This window comes from Rattus norvegicus, chromosome 5, assembly GCF_036323735.1.
Source record: "Rattus norvegicus strain BN/NHsdMcwi chromosome 5, GRCr8, whole genome shotgun sequence".
NCBI classification, from domain to species: domain Eukaryota; kingdom Metazoa; phylum Chordata; class Mammalia; order Rodentia; family Muridae; genus Rattus; species Rattus norvegicus.
The window spans coordinates 114,770,982-114,795,915 of record NC_086023.1 but is presented as its reverse complement, the minus strand read 5'-3'; the positions used below and the strand labels follow the sequence as shown (position 1 = coordinate 114,795,915).

General features: G+C 40.8%; 1 protein-coding gene across 2 annotated transcripts in view; it reads right to left on the bottom strand.

Annotated features, from left to right (window-relative positions):
* Tek (TEK receptor tyrosine kinase) overlaps positions 1–24,934 on the bottom strand; it is a 126,721-nt gene that overhangs the window by 53,620 nt on the left and 48,167 nt on the right. Inside the window, exons 3-11 of one of the 2 annotated variants that reach the window (NM_001105737.1) lie at positions 21,790–21,900; positions 21,232–21,384; positions 17,083–17,214; positions 16,857–16,997; positions 13,761–13,889; positions 11,353–11,504; positions 4,112–4,256; positions 3,694–3,849; positions 1,448–1,582 (exon numbers count right to left, since the gene is read on the bottom strand). In NM_001105737.1, the coding sequence (NP_001099207.1) occupies positions 1,448–1,582; positions 3,694–3,849; positions 4,112–4,256; positions 11,353–11,504; positions 13,761–13,889; positions 16,857–16,997; positions 17,083–17,214; positions 21,232–21,384; positions 21,790–21,900 (1,254 nt within the window). Of the gene's footprint in view, positions 1–1,447; positions 1,583–3,693; positions 3,850–4,111; positions 4,257–11,352; positions 11,505–13,750; positions 13,890–16,856; positions 16,998–17,082; positions 17,215–21,231; positions 21,385–21,789; positions 21,901–24,934 lie in introns of those variants that run through there. The other variant, XM_039110892.2, reaches the window with a different exon arrangement.

Genomic DNA, 24,934 nt, shown 5'->3' with positions numbered 1-24,934 from the left:
AACAACAAACCAGCAACAGCCACAAATAAAAATAAAACAGTAAAAAATAAATTCACAAAACCACAAAAACAAAATAACAAGAAAGGAAGAATGAAAGAAAAAATGGAGGGAGGAGAGAGAGAGAGAGAGAGAGAGAGAGAGAGAGAGAGAGAGGGAGGGAGAGAGAGGGAGAGAGGGAGAGAGGGAGGGAGAGAGAGGGAGAGAGGGAGGGAGAGAGAGGGAGAGAGGGAGGGAGAGAGAGGGAGAGAGGGAGGGAGAGAGAGGGAGAGAGGGAGGGAGAGAGAGGGAGAAAGAGGGAGAGAGGGAGAGAGAGGGAGAGAGAGGGAGAGAGAGGGAGAGGGAGAGAGAGAGAGAGAGAGAGAGAGAGAGAGAGAGAGAGAGAGAGAGAGAGAGAGATGCTTCTATACATATTATCCAGACCATGTGGAACAAGGCCAGCAGTAGCATTAACCATCTCTGGGGAATTTATTAGAAACTATAATTGTTGAACCACAGCCTTGCTGCAAATCTATTGGATCAAAGGTTCAAGGTAGATGGGGCTGGAGTCATGGCTCAGGGGTTAAGAGCACTGACTTCTCTTCTAAAGGACCCAGGCTTGATCTCCAGACCCATATAATGGTTCACAATGGGCGATAATCCCAGTCCCAGGGGATCTGATACCCATTCTGACCTCCACAGACACTGCGTGAATGTATTGCGCCGACATATATGCATGCAGGGCGCGGGGAAAGTGACACACACAAGATAATAAAACAAAATTTTAAGAGACTTGGAATAAAGTCCAACAATTTATTTTAAAAAACTCTTCTGGTGGTTCTGATGGATCTTAATGTCCAAACCACTGACTTAGCAATGCGAAGAAATACCTTTCCATAGAGACAGTTGCTGATAAGAAGCGTGACGGGGGAGGAGGAGGGGTGGAGCTGACGAGGACTTCTCCTTAGACAAAAGCCTTTCCTTCTGTTTGATGTTTGAACTATGGGCACAAATTACTTTGAAAAATAGAAATTATTTTCTAAAAAATAAATAAACTTGAATTTCTGAAGGATATTTGTGGCAGAAGCCTGGAGCGGCCCCATGGGATGGAAACAGGAAGCTGGGGGGCGATATACAGAAGGCAAGGCTCAACACAGTGGCTGCTAGGTAAATCTCTGGGATGTCCTTGCCTTCCTGAAGGCTCATCTGCTTCCTCCTCTGTCCTCCTGAACGGCCACAGTTCCCCTCCCCCAGGGAGACGGACCAACAGTCCAGCCCAAATAAAGGAACTGTTTGGCTTAAGTATCAAGTCTTTCCTGTCACTTTCCCACCCATTCCACAGCGAAGTCCTTCCACCTCCATCCCCACCCACCCACTCACCCAACACCACCCTTCCTGGTCTTCCTTCCTCTTTCCCCTTCCTCCCCCTCCCTCCCAGCTCAGGAATAAATGTCTGTTGGCTTCCACTGACCGATAGACGCTGTTGTGAATCTTCTCACAGGTCCAGGATGTCCTTCTCCACCCTCTCCAGGACGGACCAGCTGTACACACAGCTCGTAGTCAGTCCGAGGCTCCAGGTAGTTGAGTGTGACAATCTCATTCATCACTTGGAAGAGAGAAAGTCCAGAAAGCTTCAGCATGCATCCTGTTAGGTTCTGAAAACCAGACTGGCTGCCTTTGCAGTGTGGACTAAACTAGGTTTTTAAAATGCAGTGTCTTAGTGAAATAAAGAGGTAATTCCATCTTCAAGGACATACAGTTTCAAATGTAAAGGAAATGGACCTTGGAACAGGTATTTCCAGGTTTGGGGTATATACATTAGCATGTATATTTCTAGGTTTTAGTGTATGTGTACACACACACACACACACACACACACACACACACATATGGATGTATAGTTTTAGATTTTGATATATACATTAGCATGTATAGTTTTAGGTTTTGGTATATACATTAGCATTATAAGGCCACATATACATTTCCGCCTGGTATTTTATTTTTACATTTTCACTTGTAAAATTAATCCTAGCAAATCTACCACATAGGATGCCATACTTAAAGGGCTCAATTACCATAATATAAAAAATTCTATTTTCACTGTTTTCAAGGGCATAAACTGATTGCAATGAAGCTATCTGGAGAAAAAAAGGCCCAGAAGTTTTTCTTGATTTTTACTAGACAATGGATCTCTAATAGTCATCCTCTCACACTGAGAGGATGTAGAGTCCCTTAAAACCACTTTCCACTAACAACTGGCTCGGGCTTTTCTCTTGGCCATTTGTTTTGCTGGTCTCTTCATCGCTGTCTCTATAGCTATGGATATTGCAAAGTTCAGCTTCTGACTTACCTTATGATAAGTTGCTAACTGAAAAAAAGGTGAACTATGTCTAACAGTTCTTAGATTATTCTTCATTATTAAAGCCATATTACAAAAAAAGAGCCCCAGCTATTGATGCTAAAGCAGAAAAGTCACAAATCAACCTTAGATTCTTGAGATACCAAATTCTGGCTGTATCTGCAATGGAATGTGAGGAGTTCAGTAATAAATAATGCCACTTTATCCTGTATATCGAGTTTGGCTGCATTGCGAAGTCAAGCTCCTGTTTCTCTTATATTATTTTTAGATTTGTTTATTTGTTTTTTGTGTATGGGGGTGTGTTTTACCTGCATATGTAAGTATACCACGTGGGTGCGTAGTGCCCATGGATGTCAGAAGAGTAAGTCAGATCCCCTGGGACTAGAGTTTGGACAGATTTGAGTCACCAAAGAGATGCTTGAGATTGAACCCAGGTCCTCTACATGGGCAAAGCCCCCTTTTTCTTATTTTTATAATATTCATAAATGTCTACATACAGTAGAACAAAGGAAGTTTAGGGGAAATAATTTATGAAAGGTAGGCATAAGTCGATGATATTGGGAGTGGCAGAATCCACATTGGCTCCCAGCAGGGCAATGGTGGGACAGTCTGCAAGATGGCCCAGTTCAAATAGCATGAGCGGTTGACAATGCTTTATTCACTTTTAACTTACTTTTTCAAAATTATACTTTTACATATCACACAGCAAATAAAGCTAATATGTGTTTTAAGATACATTTATCTTTTTCATAACAATCACAATCTTTTGTCTCAGTTTACAGCATTCTTCCCTAGCGGCAGGGAGGGGCCAGCAGCTCTCATCATAACGCCCACTCTTTTCCCTACCCTAAGTGCTATCCTTTCTCTACAGACTAAATTTTTCCAGAGTCATTTTTTTAATATAAAACCCTCTGTGTTAAGTGTCTTCAGGATGAGACAAGGTAAGAAATGAGAGGCAGGGTGGGGTGCATCTAACATGGCAGAAATAATTGCTCTCAAGATTCAGGCAGATTAAATTCCTCTGCCTTTCCATCATGGCCCTAGACCTTCCTGTTCTTGTGGTATAATCACACAGATAGGTGTGGTAGAGTTTTAAAGTCATGACTGGCAGTTCAGAGGCCTGAGAAGAAATGCTGATATAAATGGTAGCCCAATGCATGGCTACGTCTGTGTGCCAGAGTGCTCAGTGGTATTAAGCAAGTCATTCTTAGAACTTTCATGGCTTCTGCATGTGCCAAAATGTTCTTGTTCTTCTATTAGCATGGGCTGATATGGCTAGGCGATTTTGGTATATAGGGGACATCTTTTTTTTCCTGGTACTAAACCTCCAGTTGGTGCCTTTTGAATCCAAACCTTACCTTGAATGTATTTCCAAGCCTGATTGACAGGTTTATAGAAGAGCTTCTTGGATTTGATCGGTCCATCCCCAAAGTAAGGCTCAGAGCTGATGTTGATGATAGCAAAGTTGTGTCCAGTGTCAATAACATTTGGGGCATGCAGGGGCTCTGGAAGAACTAAATGCAATTTTAGCAGTCAGCATCATTCTTAAGGGTTAGGGGTGCGCTATTGCTTAATCTCATAGCTAACTCTTCAAGAGTTCCGATTCAATCCTGTCTCCCCACCACTATCCCTGCTTTGGAACGATTCCTTAAAAGAGCCCTCTTCCACAATCCTTCAGTGGGTTCTAATTACATGAAGGCTTAAAATGGGGCCATGACTCAGCAGGCTCCATCACTGCTTCAAGAAAATGCCCTTGCCCTAGTGCAAGAAACATACCTTTGACAGAAATGTTGAAAGGCTTTTCCACCATCCCAGCCACTGTGTTCACACTGCAGACCCAAACTCCTGAGTCAGGAGGTAAGATCCGGTTGACAGTGAATATGGCCACTGAGAAATGATCTGTATGGTTGAAGTCATTTGGCTAGAAGAGTCAGTCAAACACACACACACAAAGTTAGAATTTCTTGGGGTACTTACACACAAAGGCTCACGACACATACTCCAGCTCATTGTTTAGTAGGAAGTTTTCTACGAGAGACTGAGGAGCTGAGCACAATGCTAATATAATCACTGGCTTATTTCCAAAGCTATTGTAGCAGCCCTGAAAGTTTGTATTGGACTGGTGCCCTCCGAGATCCTGCTGTTGTATTTGTGTTTGAAAGTGTTGAATAAACACTTACCAGCAAGGAGTTTAGTTCTTTTAAAACTGCCCTGGGTAGCATTTTTTTTCCTTTTTTAATGTGGTAGGTTAGAAGGACAAAGTAGCTTCCTGCCTATTTGAGGGGCTGTTAGGAATGGTGCAAAGGGAAAAGATACGTGGATCTAAAGACACATATGTCTCTATTCCTTTTGTCCACGTCCTCAGATACTTAACATCACACGTCCAGTTCCCTTTGTGCAAATATGAGGCAGGCAATGCAAAAAAGTTATGGGTAGAAGACTAAGAGGACAGCTGAATTAGAAGTTCCAGCAATGGTCTCTTCACAGAACAATAAAGCCAAAGAGGGGGGTTGGGGATTTAGCTCAGTGGTAGAGCGCTTGCCTAGGAAGCGCAAGGCCCTGGGTTCGGTCCCCAGCTCTGAAAAAAAAAAAAAGAACCAAAAAAATAAAGCCAAAGAGCTATTCACTCGCCAAAATGCCTTCAGAGAGCTGAGGGAATCAAGTAAAAGGAACCTGAAAATGTTGACTTTTAGCATGGAAATAAGAAAAGGTATACTGTAGAAGGAAGAAAGTAAACTTACTTGGAGTTCCCCCATCTCCAAGCGACATAGTGTGGAAAGAGATGCTACCCTTCCGCTGAGGGGAGATGACCTCCAATTCTTAGACCTTATCTAGTATCGGGCAGGTCGCAGTGAAGCCCAGTGTCAGGCAGAGCCTCATAGCCTTGCCCCACTACACATGTTTGTACTCTGTAAGCTAAACTGTTGGATCTTTATTGGCTAGGAAGTGCCTCCATCACCGAGACCTTTGGGCCATAGCAAGGAGCAAGATTCCATCAACCAAGGAGCAGAGAAGGAAGCTGAACATGGGACCTTACCTGGAGTTCAGTGCCAAACAGTGAGTCTAAGCATAAGATCGACTCCAAACACCTATATCCTGAGACCAGTGCTCAAGAAAAGAGCCTCCAGGAACAGAATATCTAAAACTGAATACAAGGAGGAGGAACTGGAATAACCAAACTAGGACAACACTAAATTAGTAAGGAGCTAAACTGGGAGTTTCAATACATGAAACACTCTGAAAAGGCCAAACCTATAGGTTATAGGCATAGAACAAGAATTTCTGTCTAAAGGCATAGAGCATATAAAACATATATATGCACATATATAAAACATTATAAAAGAAAAATTCCCAGAGCTAGAAAAAGACATGCCAATCCAGATACAGGAGTCATTTAGGTACCACAAAGACCGACCATAAAAATCCTCATTGTCTAGTTATACTTAGGAACACTAAATACACGGGACAAAGTGTGTTGAAAGCAAAAGAGAAACATGTCCCATATAAAAACAGGCCTATTGGGATAACAGCGGATATTCAACTGAAACTTTAAAAGTACAGAGGACTTGAAGTATTTCAGGTCCCAAAAGACAACAACTACCAACCCAGAAAACTACACTGAACAAACCTATCTGTCCTCAAAGAAAATCCAAAGCATCTGACAATGAGAAATAGACTAACAGAATTTATAACCACTAAGTCAGGTTTATAGAAAATACTTGAATGAGTCCTGAATACCCAAGGAATCCTGCAGAGGAAACAAAGCTGCACATACACCCATGGGCAAGTGTAGTCCATGTCCACATGCAAGTGAGGGCTGGCACAAGACAAGGCAGGGCCTGTGATTGGGCAGTGAGAAAGGAAGGCGGGACAGAGTTTTTTGTAAGGTGGGAGAGAGGAAAAGAAAGGAAGAACAAATGTGGAGGCAGAGAAGAAGGACCTTAAATGGCCACGGGTAATTATGAATATTTATTTCTTAAGGGATGGATTTTTATAGGAATTTGTCTTATCTAGGTAGGCAGTTTATATCATTATCAATTGGTTGTGAGTTTTTTGTGTGGACGTTTTGTGTATTGAGAATTTAAGATCTAAATCTGAGTGCTAAATTACAAGCTTATTGAGTTTTGATTTCAACGGGTAACTGGGAGTTATGACCATAACCACAGGGGGCAGATGCTGGGAATATGAGCAGAGTCCAAAGTAAGAGAGCCATGAGATAGACAGTCTCTTTATGAAAGTGGCATGGCGGTGATCTGCCTTGGGAACTAGATGATAGAGTTTTAAGAGGGCGGCTGCTGTGGAGGTCAGAGAGTAGCTAGCCGTCAGCAGTGTGGGATGGAGACTGGGAGCTTAGCAGGTGAGACGCTTTGTTGACTGAGATGAAAAACACCCCACAGATGTCATATGGCCCACGGAAGACAGCATTAGCGCAGGATGGTAGAGATTCTTTTTTTAATATTTACTGCTACAGAGAAGACTTTAATCCACACTAAAATAATAGTCAACCAAGAGAGGAAAATTACCAAACATTACAAATTCAATGAAATGGCATGAATCAATACACACCTTTCAATATTAACTCGAATATTAATGATCTCAATTTCTTGTTCAAAAGGCATAGTCCTTTTTTTAGTAAATACTATTTTTTTAAAAAAAGTAGGAACCATTTCTTTCTTGCCTACAAGAAATCCACAAAAGACAAGATACTACCTTAATGATACACCTTAAAGTTCTAGAAAACGAAGCCAGACCCTAAGTCAGTAGATGCTAAGAAATCATTAAAATCAGAGGAGAAATCCACGAATAGAAACAAAGAACAACAAAATACAGAGAATGAAAAACACAAGAATTGGCTCTTAAAATATAAGCAAAATGGAGCATCAAATTAACCAAAAGAGAGAAGCCAAGTAAATGAAATTAGAGATGAAAAAGAAACTATTACAAAAGATACCAAAAGGCATGAAGAAAATCTTCAGGCCTTACTTTAAAGTAGATATTCCACTGTGGGCTTGACTAATAATGGCCCCCACAGGCTCATGTGTTTGAACACTTAGCAATCAGGGAGTGGTACTACTGGAGAGGAATTAAGATGTGTGGTCTTGTGAGAGTAAGTGTATCTTTGGAAGTCGGCTTTGCAGTTTTCCAAGGCCTAAGCCAAGACCGAAGCCTCTCTATCCCTACTGCCTGTGGACTTCAGTGGAAGGTAGAACTCAGCACCGTGTCCCCTGCATGCCACAAAGCTTCCGGCCACAATGAGAATGGACTAAACTTCTAAAACTGCAATCCAGCTGCACTTACATGCTTTCTTCATAACAGTTGCTGTGATCAGGTTGTCTCTTCACAGCAATAGAATATAAAGACATTCACTAACTTAGAATATATCTAAAGAAATAGGTCGCTATTTAGATGCATGTAATCTATGAAAATTAAACCAAGATGAGATAGTTTAAACAGATATACAATAAGCAGGTCTACTATAGCAGTAATAATAATAATAAAAGTCTCCCATCTAAAAAAGACCAGGCCCAGATGGATTCACTGGTGAATTTTGCCAAACCTTCAAAGAATAACTAAGACTGAAGATTTTCAAAGAGTTCCATAATAGAAAAAGGAGGACCATTACCAGACTCTGTTTACAAAGCTAGAATTACTCTGATACCTAAACCATGTAAAGATACAACAAAATAAGAAAATTATAGATTATAAGCACTAGAGGAGAGTAATTATATAGTTATTTCTCTAGATATAGAAAAGGCCTTTGACAAAAATCCAACATCTCTTCATTCAGAATATAAGAAACCCTATATAAAAAAATAAGATTTATACATAAAAAAGTCTATAGTTCGTATTATATTAAATGTGGAAAAGCACAAATTATTTCTGTTAGGATTAGGAACAAGAGAAGGGTATTCCATTATTACCATTCTTATTCAATAAGGAACTAGAAATCTTAGTCAGGGGTAAAAATTTGTTATAATAAAAACAGTATAAAATATTGCTAAAAGATGTGAAAAGATATCGTGTCTTTTTGATTAAATAGGATAAATACTGTTAAAATGGTTCATAATACATGAAGCAAACAATGCACTCTCTGTAAAAAAACACCAGTGAAACTCCTAATCTTTGAAACTCTTTATATTTGAAAAACCCACATAATAACAAGACCACAAAGAAGCTGGAGCGATGGCTCAGAGGTTAAAGCATTTATTGCTCCTTCAAACAATGTGGGTTCCATGCCTAGCACTCACATCACAGCTCACAACCACTTGTCACTCTAGTCCCTGATCTGATACTCTCTTTTGGCTTCTGTGGGCTCCTGGACCTATACAGTGCACATATACCTATATACACACACAGGCTCACACATATATTAATGAATTGACAGCAAAGAAAAACTGAACAAAAACAAAATGCAAGGGTCCTTATGATTTCCATCTATACCGCAAAACTCTAGTGATTTAAACAGCATGGCCTTGACATGAGATAAGAAGCACAGACCAATGGAGAAATAGAGAGCTGAGAAGTAGACCCCACGTCTACATTAAGCTTATCTGCAATGAAGTGCTAAGAATATGCAATGGGACAAGGACAGTTTTTTTTTTCAGTAAGTGACACTACGGAAACTGTGTTCACAGTCTAGGACTGGACCTTAATCTCATCACACCCCAAATGGGAACTATGGAGAAACACTCACCACATGGGTGTGGAAAAGGAATCTTAGATAAGGACCATCCACAGTTAATGTGTCTCTTCTCACATCAAACAAATGACAGCTTATGATGGTGTAAGTATGGAGTAAGGGAAAGATTCGTCCATTGCTGGTTGGGAGTGCAAACTCATATAGCACTATGAAAATTTTACATGAAATACATGAAAAATATTTGAATGGAATATTTCAATGGGGAGACAAAGGTTCAGCAAGATCTCTCTTGCTACCAAGTAAAATATCCAGAGTCAGGATTAAGGTATATCTAATCAAGTTGTTGGCCAAAGGGGTCTCATGGAAACCTTCAAACAACCCAGACTGTTGCCATGACTATTTGTTGGTCTCCACAACTGATGGTAAGGCCCTGTTGCTGAAGACAACTCCTACATTACTCACTGAGCACTGAAAAGTCAAGCTGGTGTCTACCTAGAGCCTCCACCCCTAATGACTAGTGTCCCTGGTATGGAAAGATACTCTGTATACTATCAGAGGAGAAAGGTAACACCAACCAAGCTACAAACCCTTCCACCTACAATAGTGACCTTTCTGTATAATATACTGGTACAATGGTGGCACAAAAGTCAGTAGAGTAATGAATCACTCTCTGGTTAGATTAAGGTCCACTCTATGAGATGGAATCCATGCCTAACACTGCTCATTGGGATCAAGGGGAAAACAAACACCACTGTTCTGCCAAAGAAACATAATAATAAGATGACTCCTAACAACATTCTGCTATGCATATAAATCAGCGTCTTGATCAGCCATTATCAAGTCCTCCTACAGCAGATGGGAACAAATATGGAGACCCTCAACAGGATAGAGAGTGAGACACCTTGGAACATTCAGATGGTGTTCTGAATCCCTGTGCTGAGAGAGGAAGTAGACACAATCTCCCATCCATAAACCTAGCTATCTCCTATTGACAACCACTTTCAAAGGAAAAATTAGTTTTCTCTAATGGAGCCCCACTTAAGAGAAGCCCCGTGTCTAGAAGATGGCTGTGGTAGTTTAAATATGCCTGACCCATGGAAAGTGGCACTATTAGCAGCTATGGCTTTATTGGAAGAGGTGTAGCCTTGTTAAAGGAAGTATGTGACTGTCAAGTATGTCAAGGCAGGGTCTTGAGGTCTCATATGTATGCTCATGTCTGGCCAATGTGATCCAGAGTCTCTTCCTGTCTCCCTGAAGAGAACAGTCCCCTTCTGCTGCCTGAAGATCAAGATGTAGAACTCTTGGATCCTCCAGCACTATGGCTGTCATACTTCACCACGATGATAATGGACTGAACTTCTCAAACTGTAAGCCAACTCCACTTAACATTTGCTTTTATTAAACATTTGCTTTTATAAGAGTTGCCTTGGTCTTGGTTGTCTCTTCACAACAATAAAACCTTAACTAAGACAAGGGCCAAGACAAAAATTACCTAAACTAAGCATTATGAGTAAAACTTCTGATTTTTTTAAACATTTTGCTCATAATACTTTGTTTGGATTTTTTGTTAGTTTGGGGGGACTGTTGTTTATATTTGTTGTCTTTTGCTTCTCTATTATGATTTCTGATTTTGCATTTTTATGGGGTTTGTGGATATGTGTATCTCTGAGTGGGTATGTGTTTTTCATGTCTTTGTTTTCTTTTCTTGTGTTTGCTTTGTTTTATTCTGGTTTGTTTGTTTTGACCTTTTTTTTTCTAAAGAGAGAGAGAAAGAAGGCATGGAGTTAGATAGATAGGTGGGGAAGTAGAGAAGATCTGTGATGAGGCAAGAAAGGAAAAACCATGATCAGAATATACTGTGTGAAAAAAATTATTTTCAATTAAAAAAACCTAATGATTGGAATAAACACATAGTTCTCAATATATTACAAAATCTTTGTCATGACAGCACAGTATGTTACTTATTCACGGGCTTCAAGATCCCTGTGTGACCCCTAGACCTCCTTGCTCTTCTTAATATAGGATTTAGAGGAGACAATGTAGGGGTCTTACATCATCTGACCTGTACATAGTTCAGCACACACAGTTGGACAGTTTTGTAGGATAGGGGCTATCCTTGACACTCAGATCTGACGACCCCATTGTGATGACAAATTCCCAACCCGGCATTGTAGCACTGTCCATACAGAGGAAGTAAGTGAGACTGCAGTGAGTCAGTATCTGCATTTAATATATGCAACATGGCACTTATCTAAGATGACAACACACCACCCAGGAAGGGGTTAGGCCCTGGAGTAAAATCCAGCTTTCGGAGACAGACTGCTGCAGTGAAACCATCTTATGGTGCTAAGCAGACATAGTGAAGAATGGTTCTTACTTGGAGCACTGTCCCATCCGGCTTCACCAGGGTCATTTCTTCACTAGTAGGTAGTGGCCAGCCAGAGGCCTTGCAGATCGGGTTAAATTTCCCACTGTTTACTTCTATGTGATCTGGCAAATCCTCTATCTGTGGAGTCATCCTTGGCCTGCCTAGATTTAAAAAAAAATTTAAAACAATGCAGTCTAATCTTCACATAACAGCCATAGCTAGTCTGGTGATCACTCTCTGTGGTTACATTAACTGAACAAAATTTACAATCACCTGGAAGATGGCTCTATGAGCATGTCTGCAAGAGATTTTCTTGATTAGGTTATTTGATGTGAGAAGACATACTTGGGACATTCCCTTTTAGGGGAAACAAGCTGAGCGCCATCACTCTTTGCTCTCTGGGTCTTGACTCTGGTTGCAATGTGACCATCTTCTTCAGCTCCTGATGCCTTGGCTTCCCCACCATGATGGAGGAGTACCTTGAACTTTGAGCCAAAACTAACCTTTCTCTCTTAAGTTGCCTTTGTCAGAATATCTTGTTACAGCAACAGAAAAAGAGACTAAAACCCACACTATCTGAGAGCTTTATAACTATTTTAACTTATCATTGCTTAATAAGTTTGAGGATTCTATTAATATCTCTACTTTACAGAAGAGACTGAACCTCAAAACCCAGACTCATGCTCTGGTCTTCCTGAATTCAAAGTGCATGGTCTTCTGCCGTGGTGCTGTGCTCAATATAAAATAATCATCATAGCCACACACTACCCCAATCCTAGTTTTTAGTCCCAATCTTGGTTTTTTAAAATGATTTATAAAATCAATCAATCAATCAATAATCAATTTCCTCAATTCAGGAAACAGCCACATAGTGTTTCTCATCAACGAAATGATCCTCAGTATGGAAGTTTATGAGGTCTTTCACTAGTTAGAAATCTGTAAGTGATGTGTAAATAATAAGAATGGAGTGATTTAAATTATATACAATTATGTCACAGACATGAGATAAATGCTCCCAAAGCAATCTCTAGCCAACAGTGAAACCAAAAATGGTGCTGCCATACTGAACGAAGAAAAAAAAATTTCCAGTATTAACAAAAGCAATGGATGGTGTCAGGAACCCATGTGCCTAGTACCTGAACCATTGAGAATTAATTGACTTTTAATTAAAGTACAAAGTCTTCTACCAAAAAAGAAAATTCTGATTATCTTAATTAAATAGAGAGATGTTAGCACCATTGGATTTTGGTTTAAGTGTATTCCCAAAGATGTCTGTCCTGGCAACTTGACCTTTAATATGGCAGTGTTTTGAAGCGCAGAGGCTTTCATAGATGCGCCAGCTATGCAAGACAGTCAAGTCACTGGGTCATGCTCTCAGAAAAAAATTGATGTAGTCCTTACAGGAACACAGTTAGTTTACTCACAAGTAGATTAGCACAAAAGGAGTAACTCTTGTGCTTCAGTCCCTCTGGTGTCTTGTCACATTGTATGATCTCTCCTGTAGGCCATCTTGCGGACTTTCTTGCCATTTCATCAGAGGGACAAAAAGCCAAGGCAGCTGCCTTGCTCTGAGCAAAGACTGAACCAGAAATGTATTTCTTTCTAAATCACATTTACCCTTGTAGAATGTATTACATGCTCCTTTTCTACTACTTTTATGTACATGGGTGTTTTGCCAGCAAAAGTGTCTATGAAGATCTCAGCAAGCATTTGGTTTGCTCAGAAACGAGGGTACTATGAGGCGCCTGTGCTGGTGTGGAGGAGAGTGAGCCCCATAGGCTCAGGTGGTTTTGACTTTTTAGTCCCGAGTAGCGGAACTATTTGAGAAGGATTAGGAATGTCAGGGTTAGAAGTTAGTGTTCTAGCCCTCATTTCCTAGAGTGTCTCTTAAACGTTTTCAGTTAAAAAGAGAAGAACAATTCAAAACGGAAGAGGGCTGTGCATCAGAGTTATATTAGAGGTTAGGCTCTCGGAGAGGACTGTCCAGTTTGGTGTGGGTGGCTAGGAGATGTCAGAGGAAACGTGTCACTGGTAATGGCTTTGAGGTTTTAAAAGCCTCTGGGACATCACCAGTGTATTCTCCTCTTTCTGTTCACCCCACCCTACTATCTCTGCCTCCTGCTCATGGATCAGGACAATAGCTCTCAACTGCTACTCCAAGTATCTATAGTCAAGCCTTTCTTCTGCCATCAGAGACTCTAACCCTCTGGAACCATAAGCTAAATTAAACTTGTTATAGGTATCTTGGTCATGATGTCTTATCGCAGCAATAGCAAAGAAACTACTACAGATCCATTGGAAGACATAGAACGTGTATTTGTTGTTTTATTTTGGCGATGCCAGGGTAAGAATTACACCAGTAGGGCTTTCCTCAGACATGGTGAACATGACCCTGACCACATGTTACCTTGCTTTACCTTCTTTCTCACACTGCAGCCCTTGCCATCCTTGAGAGCAGAGGCATCCTTGGAAGCGGTCACACATCTCTTCATTGGTACAGTGGCACCTGAGCTTACAGTCTGGCCCATAGTGACCGTATGGACATGCTGCAAGCAAAAGTGTCATAAACTAATGTTAGTGTAGAGGAAGAGGGAAAACTGAGGCTCTCGACGGCGAATTTTAGTTTCCTTCCATATGATCCATCAACTTTGCTGAATTGTACACGGTAGTGTGCCATTTGTGAGACTTACTGAAACTTAAAGTTTAGTCAATTTTCTTTCCAGATAGTTAAGTAACTTTCTACTAGAACATACAACACAGTACAGTATTCTGAAAAAGACTACTTGTAATCAGGGTGGAATGTATGTGGGCAGAGGAAGCCAGGGAGGTTTTAAAGGGGAAGTGACATTTGGAAGAGAGGAATGGTGTGCTTCTCATTTTTCAGTTTTCATTGGAGCAAAAAAAAAAAAAAAAGCAAATAAATGTTACTTTCATATAAAAAAATCCGAATAACCAAAGACACTGAGCAAGAAATAACAATACTGTAGGCATCATACAACTTCAAATTATACTATAGCACTTCAAATTAAAGCTATAGTACTCAAAAATCACATTTTAGCATCAAAAACAGTCACATAGACCAATAGACAGAAAACCCAGAAACACACACACACACACACACACACACACACACACACACACACACACATATATATATATATATATATTCAATTAGTTCAGTAAAGGAACAAAATTACACAATGGGAAAAAGATAGTCATGTCAATAAATAATGTGGAAGAAACATAGGCAATCACAAGTAGAAGAATAAAATGTATTTGTCATCCCACCCCCCTACAAAAATCAACTGAAAATAAATTAATGACTTGAATCCAACTTCTCGAATTGTAAAACCTATTAGAAGAAAACATGAAAATCTTTTTTTTAATCAATTTGAGGAAAGATCAGGGAACAAAAGCCAATGAGACAATAAGATTTGCATTAAATTAAAAGGCTGCTGGCAGTCAACAGAGTGGAGAACCATCAGTGGGCTGGAGGAAAGAGGCCACACATACTATAAGAGTTTCTGTCTAGTACATCGGAGAAGCTCAAGTAATGGAAGAGCAAGAAAACATGTCTTTTAAGAATAGGCAAAGATGGAGCAGAGACCAAAGGAAAAGCCATCCAGTGACTGGCCCAACTTGACACCCATCCCATGGGCAAGCACCAGTCTCTTAGACTATCAATGATGCTATGCTGTGCTTGCAGATAGGAGCCCTCTGAGAAACTCTATCCAGAAGCTGACTGAAACAGATGCAGATGCCCGTAGACAAACATTGGAGAGAGGTCAGGGACCCCTTTGAGAGAGTTAGGGGAAGGATTGAAGGCCCTCAAGGAAATGGCAACCCCACAGGAAGACCAATAGTGTCAACTAATATGGACCCCTAGGAGCTCCAAAAGACTGAGCCACAGACCAAAGAACATACATGGGCCGGTCCAAGGTCCCTGACACATATGTAGCAGAGGACTTCCACATCTGGCCTCAGTGGGAGAGGAAGCATCTAATCCTAAAACACTTGATATACTGGGGGCCTGGGGGAGGGAATACTGTGGGGCTGCCTTCCCATGAGCTGAAGGGAAGGGGGATAGGGGAAAGAACTCTACAAGAGGGGACCAGGAGAGAGGCAACATTTGGGATGTAAATAAATAAATAAATAAATAAATAAATAAATAAATAAATGTTTAAAAATTGGTTAAAGAACCTATGTTGACATCTCTTAGAGGATATATAGATGGTCAATATGAACATGGAAACATATTTCATAACACTGGGCTTCAGGGAAGGACCACAGATGTGGCACAACATGCACATGGCCCTGGGTGTGACTACTGGCAGCCCACAGTCAGACAAATCCAAGGGAACACAAATTAAAAACCTAAAGAGACATCACCTCGCGTCTGTTAAAATGGCTAGGACCAATACGTCAAAAGATAGCAAAAATGAGTGAGCATAAGGAAAAGAATACCTACACACTGTCTACAGACATGTAACTACCAAAACACTGTGAAGATTCCTAAAAACACAAGAAAGCAATCACATAATTACCACGGGATTCAAAAACTCTACACCTGGGAATAAAAAAAAACTTTTCTGTGTGGGGAGGTGGGGGAGAGAAAGAAAAGACGGGAGGAGAGAGAGAGAGAGAGAGAGAGAGAGAGAGAGAGAGAGAGAGAGAGAGAGAGACTCATTAAGAAAGGAAATTCTGTGATTGTTTTTGACAACATGTATGAGTCTAAGTTGAATTATCTAAGTTGAATAAATCAGACAGAGAAGGGCAGGTATTTTTTGCTCTCTCCCGTAGATGGAATTTAGGGAACAGTATGGACAGTGGTTTCCAAGGACTGGTGGGGCAAGTGTGGATGTGTTACAAAGTTTCAGTTGTGCTGTTTAAGGACCTTCTTAGAAATATATTGTGTCAAGTGCAGGCAGGTACACAATATCATGTACTTCGAAATTGGTGGGTGTAGATCTGAAGTGTCCTCACCATAAGCACAAAAATAAAGTCTAAGATAAAGGATTTGTTAATGAATTTGGCAGTAACAATTGTTAGTTCTTGAGTAAGGTCTTTGAGTAACAGGAGTTAATTTTACTCTTTAACCTTAAATCCTATCTGGATCTGTCCTAAAGCCTGATTTTTATGGCATAAGGCAAAAAATAAATAAATGAATGAATAAAATCTGTCTTAATTTTTGTATTCAAAGCATTAGCTAAAAGTCAGCAGCAGCATAATTGCCTAAAGACTCCATATAAATGCAGAACCTCAGGCTCCAGTTCCAGAACCATGCAAGTTAGAATCCGTGTTTTAACAAGATCCTTAGGTGACATGCAGGAGAAACATCTACTCCAGATCCAATCTCACTGTCAAATACACTGTCTTTTCATTTAAAAAAATATCTGTGACTTAAATCCCTGCATCTAACAAGCAATCCAATGCATGCTGCTGCTGTTGTCAGCTAACTTGGCCTCAGGATTCCAGCTGCAGTTTCCCCTGTTGTCCATGTAAGTGCTGCCTACCTTCATTGCACTGCAGCCCCCTCCAGCCTGTGGCACAGGAACACCCATAGGGGTCTGGCAGACAGAACACATATGACTTGCATCCCTCTGATCCACTACACCGTTCCTTACAGGTCCTGCCAAATGTGTGTGGCTCACAAGCTGTGGGAGGAAAAGATACAAAGGCTGATTCAGAATCAAATCGTAAGCCCTTGAAAGGCGGGGCTCAAGCCGATTAGTCACTTACCCTTTTCACATGTCCTCCCCATAAACCCAGGAGGGCAAATGCACTCCCCAGTATCTTCATGGCAGACACCATTGTTCTTGCAAGTAGTACAAGGACGGTTACAGTCGGGTCCCCACTTCTGAGCTTCACATCCTATTGTTAAAAACAAAACAAAACAAGGAGACATGGAGGTGGAAAGCATATTCACTAAATGAACTATTGTTATCGAGCAACTAACACGTGACAGCCATTTTAGCGAGCAGTGAGAATGAAGACAAAATATAGGTCTGTCACCCTAAAAGTGAACAGTGAACTATGGAATGAGATTGTTAAACAGTAAAAATGATGGAAACAGAGGCAAGGAATACCAAACCCTGCCTTGCCAATAGAAAAGTACACAAAGGAAGGCTTTTCATGAGGGCAGGGCTCAAGCTGGGAGTACAGGACCACAGAAGCAGCAAGACGAGGCTAGAGAATGTGTTCCAGGCTGAGGCATTAGTTAGGAAGAGACTTAGGCATGCTCATGGTATGGTCCAGGACTGAAGCATTTTTAAAACGCATGCCCTGATCAATGGTGTCTCCATCACCAAGGCACCTAACAGAAGTACAAACCTCAGACCCACAGCCAACAAGCCCATAATAGACTCAGCCTGGAGTATGTGGAGGAGGGCTTAGGCTAAAGAGAGGGATAGCCAATTGGATGTACTATTTCCGCTGGAAAGTGTATAAGAAACAAGTGAAGCAAAATACCAAGATGTGCACAACTCAGCTCAAGGCAATAAAATGTTTCCTAGATTCATCTTTCTGAGTTGCTTCCAACATGGGTGGTTTCAGATCGTTAATTAGACCCAACGATAACTTCAAATGTACGGAAAACTCAGGAGTTCTGGTATGGCTCTTTGTGGCTGAAATTTTGGCTTCAGTTTTCATCTGTAGGGAGCCAGTATCATTGTCCCCAGGCACTGGTCTCATAGTGCTTGGATACATGCCTGCAGCTGATGTAACCTCAGACTCTCTTTGGCAAGAACTCCTGGCTATCAGTATTTTCTCCAAAATAATCTTGAAAACTATCAACACATACCAACCTCACTTCCTAGATAAAGTTGCAAGATGTCTGAAAGCTAATAGTTGTGTTCCTTAGCATATAATAGAAGAAAGACCACATAATTGATGTGAGCCAGGCTACGGGGCACTTACACACAATAAACATAAAGTCAGATCATTTAAGTGAAGCGGGCTCTTCATACGCGAAACTGTTCTCCAGCCTAGTGTCTGCCTGTAGAGATAGCTCAGCCTCATCTCCAATCCTAAGAAGAATAAGACTCCAGAGGATAGCAGGGGTGATCTCTTAGGATGGAGAAGCTAGAGTTTGTTGATAATCAAATAATATTCATTTATGTGACTTAGTTTTTAAGCTTTGCGATGCTATATTTTGAAAAGTCATATATTCACGGCGTGCAAAGGAAAATAAGACCTATGCTGTAAGAAATCTTTTGTCATGAAAAAAATGTGTGCTAAAAAGCAATCAATAAACGTACCAGTGGGGTTTCTAAGACAAAATGCTAAAGCACCATCTGTTTCTATGCTTTAGTTCATACAGAAAGAGGTAGTAAGTCATACTGGGGAGCTGCTGTTAGATAGGGTAAGCATAGCCCCACTCAAACGCCCTTTGAATGACTTTAGATACCATTGAGCTTCTCAAATAGCTTTGTTAAATATGCTAACACAGGCAACATCATATACTCCAACCAGAAAACTATACAGAGGCCCAGTGAGCTCCAAACTCTAATCCGTACTCATGTTTGACATATACACAAAGCTGTAAACTTGATGTGGTAGTGGCTCCATTCTGGAAACCTAGCGCTTGGAAATCCAAGTTAGGAGACTTTCGTGATGTGCTAGTTTAAATGTTTAAAGATTTGAAACATTTTCCAGATGACAATATGATATATTAATAAATAAATGTCTGGTTCCTACACTTGTTTCCTGGCACACTGTTCCTAAAACCCTCAAAGTAATAAACACCTTTCGTACGCTAATGAGAATACTTTTGAATGCTAATTATAGTGGTAACTTTATGATTAGTAACTTTATGATAAGGATCACCAGAAACAGGAAAGACGACTTGGAGACTAATCTCTAGGGAGGGCTAAGGGCTGAAAGGCTGGATAATGATTGAATAACGCTGAGGGGACTTCTGGATTAGAAGGCTCCTGGAAAGTGCCTGGAAGTACTACCTCCCCCATCCCTGCACCCTGCCCTGTGTACCTCTGCCCTGTGGCTGTTATTCTGGATCCTCTTTAGTATTCTCTATAATAAACCTAAATTATTTCTCTGAGTTCTGGGAAATGACCTAGTGATTCATCACAGCAAAGAATGGAAGCTCGAGAAACCTTGATTTATAGCTATTCAGTCAGGAGCATAGAATATGACCGGCAGTTCTCAACTTGCAGCAAAATAAGGACAATTATATGTAACCAAGCCCTTACCTGTGGGATCTGACAGTCTCCAGGTGGAGGCAAAACAGGGTTAAACTGCAAGATTAATTAGTATCAATTAATTAATAATTAATAAGATATCCAGGAGATATCTTCTGGAGACTTGCCGGTGTTAGTGGAGCCTACACACTCACGTCAGCAATTATGTGCTCAAGTGAGCGTTAAGAGCAGGAAAACCCTTCTGGTTTTCCCAGTCTCAAACGAACATGTGTTAGTCTAGTGGTTCTGCTCCAAGACAGCATACCCTATTTATGCCGGAGTCCTTGAGTATACAGCATTATATCCGACAAGAGCTATCTTAAGAAATGAGTCAGACTGCTCTTTTACCATCTGGCCTCTCCTGTGTAGTGGAGTAAAGGGGAAATTGGAGGAGAATTTGAGAAATAATTGAAGAGCTAGACATCGAAAGCTGAATACTACAGATTTACAAACTTCCTTTAAAGATGGGTTTTAACTCAGCACTGCAAAGAAAGCCAGTTTTGGGGATAGGGGCAGATTTCCCTTGATTCAAGTTCAAATAATCCTGTCTATATCACACCTTATTTTATATCTTTTGTCTTGGCACGGGGAACAAACTAAGTTAACCACATTTGTCATACTTCTACCACTATACTGTCATGTTGAGTTATCTAATTATATACATACCAGCTCTTACTGGGAATTACCCACGAGAGATGGGTTTATTGGATTATAGTTTGTCTTTAACACCAACACTTCAATACAGTTAATGCTTTTCAAAACACTGAATTACAGAGATTTAGGCCTGAAGGCCTGAGTGTTAATACCACAAATTGAACGTGGCTGAGGGGAATTTGAAGCAAGTCTCCTGCTTTCTGTAAGTCAATTGTTCCATAAGAATTACTGATGCTGGCTCCTTCCACCTTGATTATCCTATAGTGGACATGGATGTTTTCCCTAGTTCTAGCTCTTATGGTTTTACACTAGAGAGTTAAATGCTCTAGAGCGCATGAGACTTGAAGGAAATGATGTTTACCTAGGAGCCCAGATGACCCAACTTATTCTCCTGTAATAGTCACATCCCAGTATCCAGAGAGACCATCCTCCTCAGTTCAGTTCTACTTTCTAATGGAGATGGTCCTGCAGTGCAACTCTGGCTTCTGTTTTATGGCTCTACTCTTGCCTGTGGCTTCCTGCTTTAGGCTGGTTAACATCTATGCACGGTAGACCAAGCTAATTCTTTCTACTGGGAATATAAAACACGGAGGTAAAGCATTGTGGCTCTTATCTGTGATAACAACCTCCTACATGAAAAGCATAGACCATTTAGTCCAACCCCACTTCTGAACCCCACACCTTCACTAGAACATATCTTGTCAGCAATTTGCTTGTTGACCTCTCTTTCCTTTTTATTTTTTAAGATTTATTTACTTTATATATGTGACTCCACCGTTGCTCTCTTCAGGCACACCAGAAGAGGGCATGGGACCCTGTTACAGATGATTGTGAATCACCATGTGGGTGCTGGGAATTGAACTCAGGACCTCTGGAAGTGCTCTTAACCACGGAGCCACCTCTAAAATTCTCAAGAGTGCTTGGTATCCTGTCTGCTATCCCTCCATCTTACTTAGGTAGCATTGCAGGTTGCCATAACTTGAAACTACAAATCCTAACAACCACATCAGTATAGAACAGTAGCCTCTCCATCACTTACTCCGGACAATCAGCCTGGTGAAGGCCGAGGTGAACAGGTTTCCTCCTATGTACCTGGCCGAGTACACACCAGCATCCTGGGGCTGAGCGTGAGGCAGATGCACTTCTAAAATATCAGGAACTTCATGCCGGGGCACTGAATGAATGAAGGAACCTGGCGAGGGAAAAAAGTGGAGGAAAAAAGTTTGTGCCCAAACACACCTATTTGTTTATCTTATAACCAAGCAACCTCGAAGTCAGACCATGTTGATCTTACCTGGTTAGGTTTGAGACTCTACTTATATGTCACAATCAACCTTTATTGAATGCACCTACACTTTACATGTGTGTGCATGTACATGCATTCTTTTTTTTTAAATCCCTACCTCACTTTGCATGATTAACTAACCAAGCACCTTGTCTGCGAGGTCTTCTGTTAGACACAGACTTTAACAGGCTTGTGTCACAGCAGTTTCTTAGGCAACTACCCTTGCAATTGTGATATAATAATATCTAATATATTAATCATCATCCAGTAGCTCATGGATGGAAGTAACAGAAGGCAATGAAAGAGACTCACCATTTTTGTAAATCACTGCATCTTCTTCTTTAATTAACACCTTTTTGAAGGATATGTTCACATTATCTCCCCTGTCCACGGTCATAGTTAGAGTAGCAGGTAGAAAGGAAGCTTTTAAAAGAGAAAAATGATAGTTAAATAAATAAATAAATAAATAAATAGAAATTCAAACATTTTCCTCTAATAAACACTAAAATTCCAGCAGATGAGACCCAGCACACCAAGCATCGTCTGACTTTTCTGATATGAATAGTGCATAATAGACTCTATGAGCCTTTTAAAGAATCTAATAAAAGGAATGGTCATTTCCTTTATAAAATACAAATATATATATATACATATATATACTATATGTGATAATTATAATAGTTCCATCCTATAAATGACTTGGGAAGTGGAGACATTATGATGATTGGTATCTGCTATTACATTATATCCTGATATTAATGGTAAACCATATTAACTATGAATCTGCTACCCTACCCCAACTCCTACTGTTTACTCAAAATGCAAAAGGATTCTAATGGACTATGAGTCCTCAATGTAGACGAGACAGTACATTTGCCTACTCACTTGTCTTTTGGTCTTTTTGTGTCGTGGTGATTGTTGCTTTTAAAAAAGGGTAACTGCATTAGAGCACTCCAAACAAGGAGGAATGAATATCATGCTGCACTTGTTCCTGCTACGAAGATTAAACTATTGAAAAGGATAGATGCTAATGCTTTTGCCTCTACCCTTTAATTAACACGTATGAGCTGATTCAATTGTAGAACAGGCCAGTACTGAGGGAGAAACAGAACGGATTCTGTATTTGGCTTATGCCACCCATGACTACAAACTCTGCCTCTGTGTCAAGCTTGGAACAAACACAACATTGCCTCATCGCTTAGGTTTACTAGAGAAGATGTGTGAATGAAAGCATCTAAGATTCTTCTAGAACCAAGTGTCTGAATTCCTTTAATGTACTCCATAACCTGCAGAGAATGATATCCAAGGAATAAGGTGGGAGATTATCTTTACGTAGTATTAAATCAATGTTAAAGGTGGACAGCTTAATGCCCCAAGGAGATAAGCAATGCATATGACCTTCCTAGAGGACAAGAGATGATGGATATCAGCAGAAGAGTAAAAAGGAGAACAGATGAGAAGAAAATCATGGCACAAAGAATATGAATAAAATAACAGAAGATATACCATATACATGTACATCATATACATGTAAAAAGATATGGAAGGAGCATATATATATATATGTGTATGTATGTATGTATGTGTATATACATATATATAACTGCATAAGTAAGAGACTCTCATAAGAAAGCACCTAAAACATTGAACTGCCTGAGGATCCAGCTATACCTCTCTTGGGCATATACCCAAAAGATGCCCCAACATATAAAAAAGACACGTGCTCCACTATGTTCATCACAGCCTTATTTATAATAGCCAGAAGCTCGAAAGAACCCAGATGCCCTTCAACAGAGGAATGGATACAGAAAATGTGGTACATCTACACAATGGAATATTACTCAGCTATCAAAAACAATGACTTTATAAAATTCGTGGGCAAATGGTTGGAACTGGAAAATATCATCCTGAGTGAGCTAACCCAATCACAGAAAGACATACATGGTATGCACTCATTGATAAGTGGCTATTAGCCCAAATGCTTGAATTACCCTAGATGCCTGGAACAAATGAAACTCAAGACGGATGATCAAAATGTGAATGCTTCACTCCTTCTTTAAAAGGGGAACAAGAATACCCTTGGCAGGGAAGAGAGAGGCAAAGATTAAAACAGAGACTGAAGGAACACCCATTCAGAGCCTGCCCCACATGTGGCCCATACATATACAGCCACCCAATTAGACAAGATGGATGAAGCAAAGAAGTGCAGACCGACAGGAGCCGGATGTAGATCGCTCCTGAGAGACACAGCCAGAATACAGCAAATACAGAGGCGAATGCCAGCAGCAAACCACTGAACTGAGAATTGGACCCCTTTGAAGTAATCAGAGAAAGAACTGGAAGAGCTTGAAGGGGCTCGAGACCCCATATGTACAACAATGTCAAGAAACCAGAGCTTCCAGGGACTAAGCCACTACCTAAAGACTATACATGGACTGACCCTGGACTCTGACCTCACAGGTAGCAATGAATATCCTAGTAAGAGCACCAGTGGAAGGGGAAGCCCTGGGTCCTGCTAAGACTGAACCCCCAGTGAACTAGACTGTTGGGAGGAGGGCGGCAATGGGGGGAGGGTTGGGAGGGGAACACCCATAAGGAAGGGGAGGGGGGAGGGGGATGTTTGCCCGGAAACCGGGAAAGGGAATAACACTCGAAATGTATATAAGAAATACTCAAGTTAATAATAAAAAAAAAAAGAAAGCACCTAAATCAGAAACCAATGGCATTCTAGCTTGCACTTAATGGCAAAATAGCAAAATCCCTGTAGAGTTTTGGTCCACAACCAAGTCCTCAATGAAATCAGAGAAGCTCCCCTAAGGACCTGTCGTTGATGGGGACCAGCTTTTAAGACTCTGTCAAATGCTTTGTGTATCTTTCTAACTGAGACAACTACCTTGTTATGGTGGTTTGAATATGCTTGGCCCAGGGAGTGGCACTATTAGAAGGTGAGGCCTTGTTGGAGGAGGTGTGACACCGTGGGTGTGGGCGATGACACCCTTCTCCTAACCACATGGGAGCCAGTCTCCCATCTGATGAAGATGTAGAACTCTCAGCTCCTCCTGAATCATGCCTGCCTGTTCCCATCTTGATAACAATGGACTGAACCTCTGAACCTGTAAGCCAGCCCCAATTAAATTGTTGTCTGTATAAATGGTATCTGTTCACACCAGTAAAACCCTAACTGAAATACTTGTGAAAGCAGGGAGTGCCTCTAAACCACACTGAGAAGGCTTTGGTAGTGCTTTTGGGGGTCTATGTGCTGTGGTTGCTAACTGAAGAAAAGTTCCCTAATAGGTCTCCCCTGTATGGCCAGGAAAGGGGATGTCCTTGATGCATTTGATGCCCAGGGCAAACATGGAGGGAGCAAAGTACAAGGCAAGGAATAGAACACTGGAAACACATAGCCTTGGGCATGAATCCATCCTCTGACACCAAATTTCTCTACAAATTCCAGCTT